The following is a 20,074-nucleotide window of genomic DNA, read 5'->3' on the forward strand; positions in this document are numbered from 1 at the left end:
GAGGTTTTTGTTTCATGTCAATAGGGTCCTTGGCCCATGGGCAGGGCGGACCCTAAAAATGAATGCAAAGGCTGATGTGGTGAAGTTATTTCTAGAAATATTTCAAAAACCTGAAGGCAATTTAGAATTTTCTGTAATGCAAATGTCACAAAAATCCAAGACTTTGTAGACTATTTCTTCGTCAACACCTCCATGCATGCGAGGCAGACGGGAGAACCGAGACACCACATTTCCTGAACTCCACCAGTTTGTCGTTTCAAAGGAAAAATGAGCTGTCAATCAAGAAAGATGGGGCTTACCTGCATGATGTCGACGCCCATGCTCTGTGTGACCACACCCTCCACGTTGGTGACCAGCCAGTGGATGACCTCGGCACTGATGAAGCAGTTGAGGGGCAGACCTCTCTGCTCGGGCAGCAGCAGCACACCTGTGCTATGTCAGCATGGAGCACAGGTAACATCTCATTAACCACACTTCTGTATCCTCACAAACAACATTCATGAAGTTTGCTTCTTTTAGGAATTTATTATGTCTCTACTGAAAATGTGAGCAATCATACAGCAATGTTAATATTTGCTTACATGTCCCTTGGCAAGTTTACCTGCAATAAGGTGCTTTTGGTAGCCATCCACAAGCTTCTGCTTACATTTTTCACCACAAAATTGCTGCAGCTCAGCTAAATGTGTTGCTTTTCTGACATGGACTTGTTTCTTCAGCATTGTCCACACCTTTAAGTCAGGCCATTCTAAAACCTTCATTCTGGTCTGATTTAGCCATTCCTTTACCACTTTTGAGGTAAAAAGTCGGGATTGTTTTCCGGGGAAACATCTGGATTTTTTTCAATACAATGTAACTGTAAAAAATGTTCATAACATTGGAGGCTAGCAATTTGTGTTTTGTGGTAGTGTGCTTACAATTATGCTTCATAAAACTTGCAGAATTGTACACTTAAAAAAAGGATAATATTTTCCAATTTGTCTTTTTTCCATTATTTATATAAAAAAAAATCCAGATTTTTGGAGAGAAAACAATTCCGACTTTTTCACGAAAAAAAATTCCGACTTTTTCACAAAAAAAATCCTGATTTTTTTTACATTTAAAAAAAATCAGATTTTTTGGGACATAAAAAAATCCCGATTTTTCCCACAGAAAATAAATCCTGATTTTTCACACCCCAAAAAAATCTGGATTTTTTTTGGACCCCAAAAAAATCCTGAGTTTTTCACAGAAAAAAATCATGACTTTTTCACACAAAAAAAAAATCCTGATTTTTTTACATTAGAAAAATTCAAATTTTTTGGGACATAAGAAAATCCCGATTTTTTTCACACAAAAAAATCATGACTTTTTCACCAAAAAAATACAGATTTTTTTACATTAAAAAAATTCAGATTTTTTGGGACACAAAAAAATCCCGACTTTTTCACAGAAAATAAATCCTGACTTTTCACAAAAAAAAAAATCTGGATTTTTTGGGACAAAAATAAATCCTGAGTTTTTCACAGAAAAAAATCCAGATTTTTTGACGTTAAAAAATCCAGATTTTTTGACGGATAAAAATCCTAATTTTTTCACAGAAAAAAATCCTAATTTTTTCACAGAAAAAAATCCTGACATTTTCACACAAAAAATACAGATTTTTGGACATAAAAAAATCTTGACTTTTTCCACAGAAAAAAATTCTGACTTTTTCACCCAAAAAAATCCTGATTTTTTTACCAAAAAAATCTTGATTTTTTTGACAGAAAAAATCCTGACTTTTTCACAGAGAAAAATCCAGATTTTTTAACATTAAAAAAATCCAGATTTTTTGACATTAAAAAAATCCAGATTTTTTCACGGATAAAAATCTAAATTTTTTCACAGAAAAAAATCCTGACATTTTCACCCAAAAATCCATATTTTTTGACAGAAAAAAAATCCAGGTTTCTTCACAAAAAAAAATCTGGATTTTTTTGGACAGAAAAAAATCCTGAGTTTTTCACAGAAAAAAATTCTGACTTTTTCACAGACAAAAATCCAGATTGTTTGACATTAAAAAAATCCAGATTTTTTGACGGATAAAAATCCAGATTTTTTCACAAAAATAATTCTGGCTTTTTCACAAAAAAAATCTAGATTTCTGGACATAAAAAAATCCTGACTTTTTCCACAGAAAAATATCCTGACTTTTTCACCCCAAAAAATCCAGATTTATTGACAGAAAAAAAATCCAGATTTCTTCACCCCCAAAAAAATCCTGACTTTTTCACAGAAAAAAATCCAGATTGTTTGACATTAAAAAAATCCAGATTTTTTGACGGATAAAAATCCATATTTTTTCACAGAAAAAAATTCTGACTTTTCCACGAAAAAAATCTAGATTTCTGGACATAAAAAAATCCTGATTTTTTTCCACAGAAAAAAATCCTGATTTTTTCACCCCAAAAAATCCAGATTTATTGACAGAAAAAAATCCAGATTTCTTCACAAAAAAAAAAATCTGGATTTTTTGGACAGAAAAAAATCCTGACTTTTTCACAGAAAAAAATCCAGATTGTTTGACATAAAAAAAATCCATCTTTTTTGACGGATAAAAATCCATATTTTTTCACAGAAAAAAATCCTGACTTTTTCACAAAAAAATCTAGATTTCTGGACATAAAAAAATCCTGACTTTTTCCACAGAAAAAAAATCCTGACTTTTTCCACAGAAAAAAATCCAGATTTATTGACAGAAAAAAAAATCCAGATTTCTTCACCAAAAAAAAAATCTGGATTTTTTGGACAGAAAAAAAATCCAGATTTTTTCACAGAAAAAAATCCAGATTTTTTGACATTAAAAAAATCCAGATTTTTTGACGGATAAAAATCCATATTTTTTCACTGAAAAAAATCCTGACTTTTTCACAAAAAAAATCTAGATTTCTGGACATAAAAAAATCCTGACTTTTTCACCCCAAAAAATCCAGATTTATTGACAGAAAAAAATCCAGATTTCTTCACCCCAAAAAAAATCTGGATTTTTTGGACAGAAAAAAATCCTGACTTTTTCACAGAAAAAAATCCAGATTTTTTGACATTAAAAAAATCCAGATTTTTGGCCGGATAAAAATCCATATTTTTTCACAGAAAAAAATCCTGACTTTTCCACGAAAAAAATCTAGATTTCTGGACATAAAAAAATCCTGTTTTTTTTCCACAGAAAAAAATCCTGATTTTTTCACCCCAAAAAATCCAGATTTATTGACGGAAAAAAATCCAGATTTCTTCACAAAAAAAAAAAATCTGGATTTTTTGGACAGAAAAAAATCCTGACTTTTTCACAGAAAAAAATCCAGATTGTTTGACATAAAAAAAATCCAGCTTTTTTGACGGATAAAAATCCATATTTTTTCACAGAAAAAAATCCTGACTTTTTCACAAAAAAATCTAGATTTCTGGACATAAAAAAAATCCTGACTTTTTCCACAGAAAAAAATCCTGACTTTTTCCACAGAAAAAAATCCAGATTTATTGACAGAAAAAAAAATCCAGATTTCTTCACAAAAAAAAAAATCTGGATTTTTTGGACAGAAAAAAAATCCAGATTTTTTCACAGAAAAAAATCCAGATTTTTTGACATTAAAAAAATCCAGATTTTTTGACGGATAAAAATCCATATTTTTTCACAGAAAAAAATCCTGACTTTTTCACAAAAAAAATCTAGATTTCTGGACATAAAAAAATCCTGACTTTTTCACCCCAAAAAATCCAGATTTATTGACAGAAAAAAATCCAGATTTCTTCACAAAAAAAAAATCTGGATTTTTTGGACAGAAAAAAAATCCTGACTTTTTCACAGAAAAAAATCCAGATTTTTTGACATTAAAAAAATCCAGATTTTTGGCCGGATAAAAATCCATATTTTTTCACAGAAAAAAATCCTGACTTTTTCACACAAAAAAAAATCCTGACTTTTTCACACAAAAAAAAATCCAGATTTTTTGACAGAAATAAATCCCGAATTTTTGTATTTCTGTATTCATGACCAAGTTAGTTTCAGGATTAAACTAGCGCATTATTTTTGTGAATGCAAAGTGTACATCTAACATATTTTCCCTGACCTGTTTTGTGTATCGTATTTTTCAGACTGTAAGACGCACTTAAAATTGTAATGAGTTAACTGCAAACAATTTGGGCTATTTTTTTTCAATCAAAATGAGGAAATCAGGCTTAATGGCTACAATAAGCAAGTTTTGTAGTGTTGTAAAGTTGGGTTTGAAGCATGATACTGATAAAGCATTTTTGCCGAAGTCACTGGCATGGCACCGCACCGCACACCCACCCTTACATGACGAGCCTGTGTGTGTGTGTGTGTGTGTGTGTGTGTGTGTGCGTGCTAGCGGACAAAGAAAGAAAGAAAAAAAGAAGACAGTAAAGATTGCCATCGCCGTTTCCAGTAAGTTTGCAAGCAATAATTGATGTGGGATGGCACTTTTTCACCTTTGCTCTTCCTGATGCAACCCTGGACGGGAATCAAACCCGTGCCATGAAAGTGTGAAGCATGGAAGGATTTGACTTGAGAGCCAGCGTGGGGACTTACGTGGGATGTTTAATGGCCTGCAGGATCTCCAGCAGGGTTGAGGAGGAGGACAGAGACAGGTCGTCCACTGCAGACTGTCCACTGCACACAACAAACAGCATCAACAGCACACATCAGCATTAACTGCACACAACAAACATCATCAACTGCACACAACAATCAGCATTAACTGCACACAACAAACAACATCAACTGCACACAACAATCAGCATTAACTGCACACAACAAACAACATCAACTGCACACAACAAACAACATCAACTGCACACAACAAACAGCATCAACTACACACAACAAACAGCATCAACTGCACACAACAAACAACATCAACTGCACACAACAAACAACATCAACTGCACACAACAAACAGCATCAACTACACACAACAAACAGCATCAACTGCACACAACAAACAACATCAACTGCACACAACAAACAACCTCAACTGCACACAACAAACAGCATCAACTACACACAACAAACAGCATCAACTGCACACAACAAACAACATCAACTGCACACAACAAACAGCATCAACTACACACAACAAACAGCATCAACTGCACACAACAAACAGCATCAACTACACACAACAAACAGCATCAACTGCACACAACAAACAACATCAACTGCACACAACAAACAGCATCAACTGCAGACAAGAAATAAAGTGCAGACAAGAAGTGAAGTGCAGAGGTCCAACAGTCAACATAAATTACAGTTACTGAGCCACAGTGGTGGGGAAATGGCTCATAGTTGACATGTAAAGTGACTAATTTTCCCTTATTTTCTAAAGTGTTGTAAGCATTATATCCCGCCCACTTCCTCTTTTGATCAAGTTAACTATGCCCCACATAATAAAAAAAAAATCCCGACTTTTTGATGGAAAAAATCCCAATTTTTTGAACAAAAAAATCCCGACTTTGACAGAAAAAAATCCTGATTTGTTGACAGAAAAAAAAATCCATATCAATTAACAGGGGAAAAAAAGATTTTTGAAAGAAAAAAAATCCCAAATTATTGACAGAAAAAAAATCCAGATTTTTTGACAGAAAAAAATCCAGACTTTTTGACAGAAAAAATCCTGAGTTTTTTGACGGAAAAAAATCCAGATTTTCTGACATTAACAATCCTGATTTTTTTGGCAGAAAAAAATCCAGATTGACAAAAAAATCCCGAGATTTTGACAGAAAAAAATCCAGATTTTAAGACAGAAATAAATCCTGATTTTTCGACTGAAAAATTCTTAACTTTACGATTGAAAAAAATCCATACTTTTTGATGGAGAAAAAAAATCCAGACTTTCTGAGAATAGAAACTTTTTGACGGAAAAAAATCTGAACTTTTTGACAGAAAAATCCAGACTTTTTGACGGAAAAAATCCAGAATTCTAGACAGAAAAAAATTCCAGACTTTCTGACAGAAGAGATCTCGACTTTTTGAGGGGAAAAAAAAAATCACAAGTTTTTGACGGAAAAATCCCAATTTTTTGACAATAAAAAATCCAGATTAATAAACAGGTAAAAAACCCTGATTTTTGCCAGAAAAAAATCCTGAATTATTGACAGAAAAAACTCCAGAATTTTTGACGGAAAAAAAATCCAGACTTTGTGACAGAAGAAATCCAAACTTTTTGACGGAAAAAAATCACGACTTTTTGACGGACAAATCAAGACTTTTTGACAGAAAAAAATCCAGATTAATTGACAGGAAAAAAAATATGATTTTTTTAACAGAAACAATCCCGAATTATTAACAGAAAAATTACAGACTTTTTGACAGAAAAAATACAGACTTTTTGACAAAAAAAATCCAGAATTCTTGACGGAAAAAAAAAACAGACTTTCAGATCTCGACTTTTTGACAGAAAAAAAATCACAAGTTTTTGACGGGAAAAATCCCAATTTTTTGTCAGAAAAAAATCCAGATTAATAGACAGGTAAAACACCCTGATTTTTGAGAGAAAAAAATCCTGAATTATTGATGGAAAAAATTACAGAATTTTTGACGGAAAAAAAATCCAGACTTTGTGACAGAAAAAATCCAGACTTTTTGACGGAAAAAAATCACGACTTTTTGACACACAAATCCAGACTTTGACAGAAAAAAACCCAGATTAATTGACAGGAAAAAAAAACAGATTTTTTGACAAAAAAAATCTCGAATTATCGACAGAAAAAATCCAGACTTTGACAGAAAAAATCCAGACTTTTTGACAGAAAGAATACTGAGTTTGACGGAAAAAATTCAGAGTTTTTGACAAAAAAAAAATCCAGATTTTCTGACAGTAAAAATCCCGTTTTTTTGGCAGAAAAAAAATCCTGATTTTTTTGACGGAAAAAATCCCGAGATTTTGACAGAAAAAAATCCAGATTTTAAGACGGAAAAAAATCTTGACTTTTTAATTGAAAAAATCCTGACTTTTTGATTGAAAAATCCTGACTTTTTGATTGAAAAAATCCTGACTTTTTGATTGAAAAAATCCTGATATTTTGGCGGAAAAATCCAGACTCTTTGAAGGAAAAAAAATCCAGATTAATTAACTGGAAAAAACCCTGTATTTTTGACAGAAAAAATCCGGACTTTTTGCAAGAAAAAAATCCCGACTTTTTGACGGAAAAAATCCCGACTTTTTGACGAAAAAAAAATCCCAATTTTTTGACGGAAAAAAAAATCCCAATTTTTTGACGGAAAAAAAAATCCCTATTTTTTGACGGAAAAAAATCCCGATTTTTTGACGGTAAAAAAATCCAGATTAATTAACTGGAAAAAAAACTGTATTTTTGACAGAAAAAAATCCTGAATTATTGACAGAAAAAAATCCAAACTTTTTGACGGAAAAAATCCTGATTTTTTGACGAAAAAAAAATCCCAACATTTTGACGAAAAAAAAATCCCAATTTTTTGACGGAAAAAAATCCCGACTTTTTGACGGGAAAAAAATCCTGACTTTTTGACAGAAAAAAATCCAGCCTTTTTGACAGGACAAATGCCAACTTGAAGTGTACCTGGGGTCTAATGCAGTCTCTCCCACAGATTGTGCTGCAGCTGCTGTCAGTCCTGCTGGAAGTCCCTTGTCCACACCTTCAACGTGTTCAGCAGGCAACTATAGAATAGAAAACACTTCACATTATTGACAGTAAGTAGGTGTTTAGTATAACAAGTGTAAGGTTGAAAGAAGAGGTTGACCTTGCGTGGACTTTCTGCTGTGACCACACTGGACACTTCAATAATGGACGTGAGGGGCCTCGCCTTCTGCTGCTGCTGCTGCTGCTGCTGGTCCTCCAAGCTTCTGTCCAAGTCAAGAAAAAAGGCTGTGAAGACTCAAAGATGACAACTCCTGGCTGCAGTTTAAATGTTTGGACTCACATGGCCAGATGACTGACAACTCTCCATATTGGATGGGAGTGTAAACTTGTATCTTAGATGGAGCTCTTCTGCTCTGGTCAAATATTATTGTATTGTGCGGCTTTGTATCTTCTAGTATCTCGACACACATGATCACAGATGACCTACAATTCTTGCAGACTAAATTAGGGGTGTCCAAAGTTTTGTTGGCCCGCAGCAAATTAAAAAAAACAGTAAAAATGTCAGGAAAAAGAGCAAAAAGACAATGTAATAATAAGAAAAAGCTGAGGTTGTGATATTACTAGTTTGCTGGCCACTGCTCCAATTCTGTTGGCCCGCAGCAAACTGGTGGAAAAAAACTGTAAAAATTGAAGATAAAAGAGCAAAAAAAATATTTATGTAATGTAAAAAAGCTGAAATTTTGATGCTAATAAATAATAATAATATACTCGGTCAACTATAACACAAAGCTGACACAAAGTTGTCTTTAAATACTGTCTTTATTTTTATTATTTGTTTTAGAAAGTTTAGACACCTCTACTCGAAAATATTACAATTTGTCAAAATAGATGAAAAAAAAGTAAATAAAATGTTAACTTCAGTCAGTTAAAAATAAAGAAAATACTATTAACTTATGAATTAATCAAATTGACAAATAAATTAAAAAAAATACAATAATAAACACTATTAAAAGTATAACTGAGCATTAATATTTTTGTAAAGCAGAATGTTTGAGACGAGGTTGTGGAAATTACACAATCATGACATTATTAAAGTTTATTATCATTATATTCTTACAGGAAAAGGCCCACAAAATTTTGTTGGAAAAAAACAATGTATTGAGAAAAAGCTGAAATGTTGACAATAAAAAATAATAATAATATACTTTGTCACTTAGAACATAAAGCTGGCACAAAGTTGTGTTTTTAAATATCGTCTTGATTTTTATTATCATTATTATTGTTTTGTTTTTTTACAAAGTTTAGACACCCCTGATCTAAAATATTAGAATTTCTCAAAATAAAATGTAAACTATGTGCACACCTACCTCTGGTTCTATGTATGTGAGTCACGTGCACACCTACCCCTTGTTCTATGTATGTGGGTCACGTGCACACCTACCTCTGGTTCTATGTATGTGAGTCACGTGCACACCTACCCCTTGTTCTATGTATGTGGGTCACGTGCACACCTACCTCTGGTTCTATGTATGTGGGACACGTGAACACCTACCTCTGGTTCTGCTCCATCTCCAGCAAAGCTGACAGCGCCGACGTTCCTTTTTTGCCTTGCAGAGTTGTCACGTGCTCAGAAGGATAGGAAAGATGAGAGTTGATGGCCTTCATTTGATTGCCTTTCTGCTGTGTCAAAACAAACACGACTTCTTTAGCCCACAGCAGAGGTGTCGTATGGAAAAAGACAAGACTTCCATAGGGTTTTCAGATCAACTGGGCGATGCGAATTGAATGTGTCGTTTTTTAGGTTGGGCTCTCCAAAGCTTTGGAATAAATTGCAAAATACCTATTCTGTTCTGGGTGTTCATTTAAAATCAGCTTATGTGTCATCAAAAGAACTTGGGATTGACCAGCAACTTATCCAGCACCCCTCACAACCCCGAAAGGGACAAGCGATAGAAAATGGATGTTTCATGCACTAAATGCATGTCACAAATTCCTGTAATTTATTTTAAAAAATGCATAACTTTTCCTTTTTTAAGTACCGTCCAGGCACTGATGCGGTTTTAAAATGGCAAACCCTGTCACTGGCCTTGCTGGAGACAGGTGAGAGGGTTAAAAAAAAAACAGACACTCACTCTGATGATTCTGTCAGACCGATGACGTCGTCGAATGCGGTTGAGTCCCTCCAAGAAGCGGATGAAACCATCCAACAGGACCCACTCGCCATTGGCGGCGGCTCCATCGCCGTACACGTCCCAGTGGCCGTCACCGTCGGCCACGCGTCGAGCGCCACCCGCCGGAAGCAAGAGGAACCTCGTCCTCCAGAACTTAAGCGAGTCGATCAAACTATGGGAGGCAGAAAGAAATTGCGCAAGATGCTCATTTTTGGAGGTAAAGTTCAACGGGTCTGGCAACTCCTGTAAATTCCAGACTATAAGCCGCTAGTTTTTTTCCTATGCTTTGAACCCTGCGGATTAAAAAAATGGTGCAGATTTTTCCATAATGCAATTAGTTTAAAAAAAAAAATGTATCTGAAAAGGTGTGTTGTTCTTTGTGCTTTGGGGCCATCTTTTGGACGAGTTCGCTCACTGCAGTGCCCTTCTGGTTAGAGCTTTCAACCGGAAGCACACGTGTTGTTCCGTCTTCATACCGCCCGTAGCGTTTACTACTCGCATGAATTCTGTGAATATGAATACGATTTACAATATAACCAAAACAAATTATACTTAAAGCTAGTCCAATGTGTGATGTCTGTAGGGTTTTTTTTCCATGCATATTTAATAATAATGATAATAACAATGAATTACATTTGTAACGCACTTTACTTTTGTTAAAATTTTGAAAGTGCTGCAAAGTTTTCAAAAAATTAAAAATAGAAAGTTATAATATAGATAAATGTTTTTAAATAGAAATAAAAACATGAAAAACCGCAGATAAACACTAGATCAAACAGAAACATAGATAAAAATAGAAATAAAAGTATTGGATAAAACAGACAGGCAATCAGTGTGTTTAAAAACAAGAAAGCAGAGAAATGAGATAAAAGCTTTACTAAAAAGGTGGCTTTTTAGTCCCTTCTTAAAACAGTCTTTGTATGTGCTATCGTATTGTAATCAAGTAAGCTTCGTTAGCATGAGCTAACATGCTAACACGTTTAAAAGTGCCTGTGTTATGAACTTACAATGGCATTCTTTTTGTATTGTTTCACTTTCACAAATTCTTCAGTAAGTGCAGCAAAACGTCAGCGTGGAGTTACTGAGTCTGTTTAGCTGATTGGAGAGCTAGCTTGCGCAGCTAATGGGTCCATGACCATGACTTCTGTTTTGTTTGATCAGCCGTTTTACTGCCCTGTTACAGACACTGTTTGGAAACAATTAAGGTATGTAAATAAACATTTAGAAAATCTTTTTTTTGTTTAAATAACTCATTTCAAAATGTTTATACAGTGGTGGTCAAAAGTTTACATACATTTGTGTTGACTTTTTTCCTAAAATTTCTACAGCAGCTATTTTGTTGTGATGTAGTGATTGGAGCACATACTTGTTGCTCAAAAAAACATTCATGAAGTTTGCTTCTTTTATGAATTTATTATGGCTCTACTGAAAATGTGATCAATCAAAAGTATACGTACAGCAACGTTAATATTTGCTTACATGTCCCTTGGCAACAAGTTTCACTGCAATAAGGTGCTTCTGGCAAGCTTGAATTTTTGACAAAATTGCTGCAGTTTAGCTAAATGGGTTGGTTGTCTGACATAGACTTGTTTCTTCAGCATTGTCCACACCTTTAAGTCAGGACTTTAGGAAGGCCATTCTAAAACCTTCATTCTAGCCTGATTTACCCATTCCTTTACCACTTTTGAGGTCATTGTCCTGTTGGAACACCCAACTGTGCCCAAGACCCAACCTCCCCCCTGATGATTTTAGCTTGTCCTGAACAATTTGGAGCTAATCCTCCTTTTTCATTGTCCCATTTAAAGCAGCAGTTCCATTGGCAGCAAAACAGGCCCAGATCATAATACTACCACCACCATGCTTGGCTGTAGGAATGGTGTTCCTGGGATTAAAGGCCTCACCTTTTCGCCTCCAAACATATTGCTGGGAATTGTGGCCAAAAATCTCCATTTTTGTTTCATCTGACCACAGCAATTTCCTCCAGAAGGTCATATATTTGTCCATGTGATGCTAGAATGAAGGTTTTAGAATGTCGGACTTAATGGTGTGGACAATGCTGAAGAAACAAGTCCATGTCAGAAAAGCAACACATTTAGCTGAACTGCAGCAATTTTGTGGTGAAAAATGTCAGCAGAAGCTTGTGGATGGCTACCAAAAGCGCCTTATTGCAGGTAAACTTGCCAAGGGACATGTAAGCAAATATTAACATTGCTGTACGTATACTTTTGACCCAGCTCACATTTTCAGTAGAGCCATAATAAATTCATAAAAGAAGCAAACTTCATGAATGTTTTTTGTGAGCAACAAGTATGTGCTCCAATCACTACATCACAACAAAATGATTGGATAGTCAAGACAGCCATGACATCATATTCTTTACAAGTGTACGTACACTTTTGACCACCACTGTATATACAGAAAAATAATAATTTCCCTAAAATTGAGTAAGTGCGGCTTATATACCAGTGCGCTCTATAGTCCGTAAAATACTGTAAATCAAAACACAAATTAAATTAAAGCTGCAAGCAACGATGGACGGGGCCGAGTATATATGGAAGTGGCTGAGGAGAGGGAAGTCTGGGCTTCCCAGATAAAAGGTGACCGTTTTTTACAAAACTTTTGTTTTGAAGGGGGAATTGCAAACTTCCTGTTGATTTTTGCTGAAGGATGTCAGTGTATGAAATCTAAGTCTAAGTGAGACCTACATGAGGGTTTTGTTTCATGTCGTTACGACATTCCAACTGGAAGTTACAGGCAGTTCTGTCTGTGTTTTCTTCCTAGGGGGTGCTAGAGCGCAATTCTTAGTTTTGGGGTTAGGTTTTTTGATTAGATGGCAATTTCCGCCAGTCCTGAGGTGTGTCTCCAGTTTGGTGAGTTTTGAAACACTTTAAGGGGGTAAAATTACAGCTCAAAGAGGCAAAGGTGAGTGTTTTTACAAAACTTTTGTTTTGAAGGGGGAATTGCAAACTTCCTGTTGATTTTTGCTGAAGGATGTCAGTGTATGAAATCTAAGTCTAAGTGAGACCTACATGAGGGTTTTGTTTCATGTCGTTACGACATTCCAACTGGAAGTTACAGGCAGTTTTCTCTGTGTTTTCTTCCTAGGGGGTGCTAGAGCGCAATTTTTAGTTTTGTGAAGTGAAGTGAATTATATTTATATAGCGCTTTTTCTCTAGTGACTCAAAGCGCTTTACATAGTGAAACCCAATATCTAAGTTACATTCAAACCAGTGTGGGTGGCACTGGAAGCAGGTGGGTAAAGTGTCTTGCCCAAGGACACAACAGCAGTGACTATGATGGCAGAAGTGGGAATCGAACCTACAACCCTCAAGTTGCTGGCCCGGCCACTCTACCAACAGAGCTAAACCGCCCGATTTCATACACTGAAGAATGTCAGTGTATGAAATTTAGGTCTAAGTGAGACCTACATTAAAGTTTTTGTTTCATGTCGCTACAACATTCCTACTGGAAGTTACAGGCAGTTCTGTCTGTGTTTTCTTCCTAGGGGGTGCTAGAGCGCAATTCTTAGTTTTGGGGTTAGGTTTTTTGATTAAATCGCAATGTTCGCCAGTCCTGATGTGTTTATCAAATTTGGTGAGTTTTGAAACATGTTAAAGGGTTCAAGTTACTGCTCAAAGCTTCGGAATAATAATAAAGAAAGAAAGAAAGAAAGAATAAAACGCTAGAAATTCAACAGGGTCCTCTGTCCCAAAGGGACATTCGGTCCCTAATGAAAGAAAAAAAACTGCAAATTTTTTTCCCCTTGACAAATAATGGGCATTTCAACCTGACTGTAGGCACCATTAAAACAAATTTAAAAGATGTGTTTTAAGCAGCATGACTCTAAAGCCTTTATGACCACTTAGTGACTATTCAAACGTCGTACCTGAAGTCTTCGGATCCACTGGAGCATATGTACTGGTCCAGGTAATTCCACTTATATTCCTCCGGTCTCTCATGGGCAAACTCCACCCAGCAAGACACAAAGTGAGCATCCAGATGTGCGGGACACAGGCTGTAGGTGTACTGGATGTGACCCGACTCGTAGGGATATCTGCAACGTGCGGAACATTGTTAGTGTCAAAGCAATGACCACGTACCAAAGTCCGGAACTTACTTTGGCAAGTAGCGGGTGACGGTGATGATCTTGTCTTTCAGGCAGACTTTATGGAAGGTTCGGCCCATGCTGAGCCAGTAAACGCTCTCTTCTTCCTCCACCCGACGCAGCGATACCAAACCTTTACAAAACAGCCAGACGTTAGTTGTCGTAGATGTCCGCTTGGAGGGCCAAGACCAGACAGAGCAGAGAGTTGCATCGGGCGGAAACAATCTATCAAAACCACCACTCTGTGTCTGGGGTACAAAACAGTGTTTGACTTACAGACTTCAGGACAGACTCCTAATGCAGATTTTAGAAAACTTGATTTATGTGTTGGCCAAGTGAGTCTGTCCAGAAGAGTGCAAGAGGTGTCCAATTCTCAGCGTGTCATCCCGGACGATAGCCCCCAAATTGTTGCGCTTGGACCAGATGTTCTTCCAAGGGAATTTAAGTTACTGGTCAATCCCAAGTTCTTTTGATGACATATAAGCCGAGTTTAAATGATCACCCAGAACAGAATAGGTATTTTGCAATTTATTCCAAAGCTTTGGAGAGACCAACCTAAAAACAACACATTCAATTCGCGTCGCCTCGTTGATCTGAAAACCTTACGGAAGCGCTGTCTTCTTCAATATCTCCCTCGCACCCACCCACCGGAACGAATACACATGTCTATTGTCCTCCTTAGCTGGGAACAGGAAAATACAAGAAGGGAGTATTGCTACTCCTTACATTCCTACATTCCAAAGTTTCAAGGTTAACACACACAGTTTACAAGCGGACAAACAGAAGGAGAACAAAAAGGAAAAACACTAGCTGTTTTCAAATATGACTATGAATATAAAAAAGTAACTCTTGCATATATAAATATATATCTCTGTCAGTTGCCATGGAAAAGCCGAAGGATAATAACAAACTCATCGTAGGCTTCCATATTTGAAGCCATTTAAGGTTCCTTAAATGACTTTATACAAACAAGAATTGGGTGAACAAAGTCAAAAGTGCATAAACCTAAATAGCATTTCCATTTATACGAGCAAAGGTTCAAACTATGCAATGGAACAGATCCTATACTTGGATCAAAAAAAGATCTGGCGAGTGATATCAAGGATTATCTGTCGGCCGCGTTCTTCAGACTTATCGAACTATTGTGCTCCAGACGCCATTCTACACCACAATACAGATGGAAACTTGGAAAAGCATGTTTCAACGTTGTATTTGGGTTGTCGAAAATTGGTTGGGAAATGACCAAATTTCAATGGTCAAATCAACGTCACAACCCAATAATTGTAAGGTTGTAAAGCGGGATACCAACGGGTGATCCGCACGTTGGCATCTTACATGCGGTGGAGCCACTGGAAAGGCTTGTGGGGCGTCCCAGCAGGTAGTACCGGAGGGCACCGACCGCCCACCGGATGGCGAGGAACTCTCTCTCCACTCTGCTGTATCTGGCCTCTCTTTCCGATAGCTTTCTGCTGATGTGAAGGACCAGGTGGTCGGTGCTCCCCCTGCTGCTGGGATAAAACGGCTCCCAGTTCTCTGCCCGACGCGTCCGCCCGCAAACAAAATGGGATAGAAAAATCAGGCATGTCCAGTACCGGCTCCGAATGCCTGCACACTGCTCCATCCACTGGACCAGACCTGGAACACTTTTTCGGGTGAGATCAGTTAGTGGGCTGGTCAGGTCCGCAAACCAGTGGGCGAACCTCTGGTAGTAGCCCACCAGCCCTAAAAACTGCCTCACCTCCTTTTTCGTCTTCGGGGTCAGGCAGACCGCAACTGCCGGGGACTTGTCTATCTGAGGCCGCACCTGACCTTCCCCCAGATGGTACCCCAAATACTGTACCTCCCTCCGGCCAACCGCGCACTTCGCCGGGTTGGCGTTGAGCACCGCCCGCCTCAGGGACTCGAGTACCGCCCCCACCCTCTGCATATGCTCCGCCCAGTTGTTCCCCTGGATGATAAAATCATCCAAATAGGCGGCAGCATATGCCGTGTGGGGCCGCAGTACCGGGTCCATGAGTCTCTGAAATGTGGCGGGCGCACCGAATAAGCCTAACGGAAGGGTTACAAATTAGTATAAACCTTTCGGAGTGGAGAATGCCGTTTTTTCCTTAGACTCTGGAGACAAGGGAATCTGCCAGTAGCCCTTAGTCAAATACAGTGTCGTGAAAAACCGAACCGGTCCAGGAGCTCGTCGCCCCGGGGCATTGGATCGGCGTCAAAACGTGACACATAATTTACCTTGCGGTAGTCTACACAGAACCGAAAAGTCCCATCTTTCTTCCCTACCAGAACTATGGGGCTGCACCACGCATTGTGTGACTCTTCTATCACTCCCAATTCCAGCATGGCTTTTAATTCTTCCCGAACTACTTTGCGCTTGTGTCCGAGTAGCCTATAGGGCCGAGACCTCACCGTCACTCCGGGGCTGGTCTCTATGTGATGCTGGGTGAGGGTCTTGAGGCCTGGCAGGGGGGAGAACACATCAGCAAAATGCTGCTGCAATTTGGCCACGTCTGCTTCCTGTGACAGCGTAAGATGATTATCACAGCGGAGAGGGAAGGGTCGGGGGGAGGAGGGAACCTCCGGACCAAGTTCCTCGTTCTCCGCTATAGCTGTCACCATGGAGAAGGGCTCCGCCTCCCTCCAACCTTTTAGTAGATTAAGGTGGTATATTTGGGTTGTCCCGGCCCCGGTCAGACCGCTTGACCTCGTAATCCACGTCACCTACTCATCGTGTGACCACAAAGGGTCCTTGCCACTTGGCGAGTAATTTGGAGCTGGATGTTGGGAGTAATAGAAGTACTTTCTCACTCGGTGAAAATTGTCTGAGTTGCGTCCCCTTGTTCTACAGGCGCTGCTGACGTTCTTGGGCTTGGAGCAAATTATCACGTGACAAGTGCCCCAATGTGGGGAGTTTTGCTCTCAAGTCTATGACGTATTGAATTTTGATTCTACTGGGCTTGGACTTTCCTCCCAGCTTTCTCTAACTAGGTCCAGCACCCCGCGCGGCTTCTTGGCGAACAACAGTTCAAATCGGGAGAAGCCCGTGGAGGCCTGAGGAACCTCCCGCACTGCAAATAACAAGGGGTCCAAACATTTATGCCAATTTGGTTTGTCCTCGTGTACAAACTTCCGGATCATGGATTTCAAGGTTCTATTCATCCGCTCTACCAGCCCATCAGTCTGTGGGTGGTAAATGCTGGTTCGAATAGATTTGATCCCCAATAATCCGTACGGCTCCTTTAACGTGTGTGACACAAAGGACGTGCCTTGGTCAGTTAGAATCTCTTTCGGGATTCCAACTCTGGAGATTACTTGAAACAGTGCCTGCTCGACACTCTTTGCAGAGATGAAGCGCAACGGTACTGCTTCGGAATAGGGCCTTGCGTAATCCACCAGGACTAACACAAAGCGATATCCCTGGGTGCTCTCGTGAAATGGGCCGACGAGGTCCATGCCAATTCGCTCAAATGGGACCTCTATGAGTGGTAACGGTCGCAAAGGGGCCCTTGGGGTGGGTGGCCGCAGGGTTGACTACTTGACGGTCCGGGCAAGCCGCGCACCAGCGGCGCATGTCCGCCCGAATACCTGGCCACTAGAACCGGACCATTATCCGATTAAGTATTTTATCATACCCCATGGGATTAAAATGCGCCGCCTGGAAAATCATTTCTCGACGGCTTTTTGGCACCAACAATTGGGTGATTTCCTCCCCTGTCTGAGCGTCACGACTCACTCTGTATAATCTGTCCCTAATCGATGCAAAGTGAGGGAAACCCCGCGCTATCCCTGGGCGAACCCACTGCCCATCAATTGAAAGAACTTGGTCGCAGGTCGCGCGCAGAGTGTTATCTCGAGACTGCTCGAGTGGAAAATCATCCATGGGGCGCCATTGGGGAACCGGGGAAACCTCCTGCGTCGGATAATCTTACGTCGCCGATGAGAATAGCACGGATATTCCCTTTTCCTACCGGTCTTGAACGCACCCCTCTACACTGCTTTATCAACACGTTAAATCCCGACCAATTGGTTCCCAAGATTAAGGGGTGCGCCAGGCGCAAACTTACAGTCACTATTTTTTTCCTGTTTGTCCACCGGCACGATAGAGTACTCGTGAATATCCCCATGCATACATTTAACCCGCGCCCGTGTAGCCTTTCTCAACACCCCAGGTCGAACCAGGTTTTGGTGAATCATGGACTGCTCGCAGCCCGAATCCACCATCGCCCGGTAAATACCGTATTTTTCGGACTATAAGTCGCAGTCTTCTCCACAGTCCAGCGGGGGGTGAGACCCGGCCAAACCAAAAAAAAAAAAAAAAATAATAATATATATATTTTTTTATAGTTTGACCAAGTCTCACCCCCGGCCAAACTACAAAAAAAAACGTGACTTATAGTCCGAAAAATACAGTACTCCCTTCTATCCTTACCAGTACATTGTATGTCTCTCCTGGCCCGGGGGAGGGTGCCGGAGGGTCGCCAACCCGGATCACCTGCCCCACTTCCATCGTTGGGACACTCCCGCTGCAGGTGTCCTAGCCGCCCACACCTCCAGCACACCTGCCCATTCGAGGCACCGTTTGCGGGGGAAACACAGTGTCCGCAGTGGCCTGGCCCTGAGGAGGAGAAAGCAGAATAGTCTTGTGTTGTAGCCGTGGCCACGGCTGGGCTCCTCCGGCCGGCAGCGCCCGCATCCTACCGCGACGCCCAAACTGGCCGCTCCGCTCCTCCTGCAGCCTTCTCCCGGTGTACGGCCAGGTGGTCTTCCGCCAAGGTTACCGCCGCTGCTACGTCTTGGGGTCGGTGGTAGCGGCCCCAAGCTGACGTCCTGCCTTCAGGAATTGTTCAAGGATGATCAGCTCAATCACCTCCTCTATTTGTCCGAGTTGCAGCCATCTTGTCGCCACTTCTCGTTGCTGCTCGCTTAGGGCGAAAGGCCGCTCCTCCTGTCAGAGTCGCATGGTCCGGAGCCGGCATCTGTGGTCCTCTTTGGATCGTCCGGTCCAATACCGCCCGGTAACTCACCCGGGACGCTGGTGGCCGGCTGAGCGCCGCCCACTCTTCCTCCGGCCATGCGCATGCCTTCACTGTCGCCTCAAACATGTCCATGAAACTTTGTGCCTCTTCCGTCTCTGCCATTCTGCGCATCCCAACCCTGGGGTTGTCCCTGCTCCGGTCTATTCCGTGAGCGCCAGTAGGATCTGGCTCTGCTGTGTTATTTGGCCTTGCATTGCCTGAATCTGCCGGTGGTTTGACGTAAACACCTCCGCTAGAACCTGTCACAGCGTGCAGTTTAACAGAGTTTTAATCAGCACATGATGCAACCAACAATCTTCCCGCTACAATCTTTTCAGATGTCTGTCTCTCCAGTTTCACCCACCTCTCTCCTCCGCTGGCCGCTCTCTGTTAAAGACAACGGCTGATTAGATGAACACGTACCACCTGTGAAACATAATCACCTGCCAGCTGTGACTCTCTGTGCCGCACATGCCCCGCCCACTAGTCGATGGTGCTCCGCCCTCAACACCTGATCACACCCTCCCTCCACACCAACATTGATTAAACGTTGTCAAAAAGCATGTTGTTTCAACGTTGTAGAATATTGGTAGGGAAATGACCAAATTTCAATGGTCAAATCAACGTCAGAATTCAACATTGATTAAACGTCGTTAAAAAGAATGTTTCAACATTGTATTTGTGTTGTAAAATATCGGTTGGGAAATGACCAAATTTCAATGGTCAAATCAACGTCACAACCCAACATTGATTAAATATCAACAAAAAGCATGTTGTTTTAATGTTGTAGAATATTGGTTGGGAAATGACCAAATTTCAATGTCAAATCAACTTCACAACCCAACATTGACTAATCGTAGTCAAAAAGCTTGTTTCAACGTTGTATTTGTGTTATAGAATATTGGTTGGGAAATTACCAAATTTCAATGGTTAAATCAACATCACAACGCAACATTGATTAAACGTCAACAAAAAACATGTTTCAACGTTGTAGAATATTGGCTAGGAAATGACCAAATTTCAATGTCAAATCAACGTCACAACCCAACATAGATTAAATGTCAAGAAAAAGCATTTTGTTTCAACGTTGTAGAATATTGGTTGGGATATGACCAAATTTCAATGTCAGATCAACGTCACAATCCAATTAAACGTAGTCAAAAAACATGTTCTTTCAATGTTGTATT

The 20,074-nt window shown here is 39.6% G+C and overlaps 1 protein-coding gene across 11 annotated transcripts in view; it reads right to left on the minus strand.

The window, feature by feature from the left end:
* The window catches only part of depdc5 (DEP domain containing 5, GATOR1 subcomplex subunit), a 106,265-nt gene that overhangs the window by 35,494 nt on the left and 50,697 nt on the right, over positions 1–20,074 (minus strand). For 3 of the 11 annotated variants that reach the window (XM_061890880.1, XM_061890878.1, XM_061890877.1), the window contains exons 28-35: positions 13,882–14,002; positions 13,651–13,818; positions 9,726–9,936; positions 9,146–9,273; positions 7,754–7,856; positions 7,573–7,670; positions 4,565–4,645; positions 300–432 (exon numbers count right to left, since the gene is read on the minus strand). In XM_061890880.1, coding sequence (XP_061746864.1) covers positions 300–432; positions 4,565–4,645; positions 7,573–7,670; positions 7,754–7,856; positions 9,146–9,273; positions 9,726–9,936; positions 13,651–13,818; positions 13,882–14,002 — 1,043 coding nt within the window. The other 8 variants (XM_061890883.1, XM_061890882.1, XM_061890881.1 and 5 more) reach the window with 7 other exon arrangements.

The sequence above is a fragment of the Nerophis ophidion genome, linkage group LG28, assembly GCF_033978795.1.
Source record: "Nerophis ophidion isolate RoL-2023_Sa linkage group LG28, RoL_Noph_v1.0, whole genome shotgun sequence".
Taxonomy (NCBI): domain Eukaryota; kingdom Metazoa; phylum Chordata; class Actinopteri; order Syngnathiformes; family Syngnathidae; genus Nerophis; species Nerophis ophidion.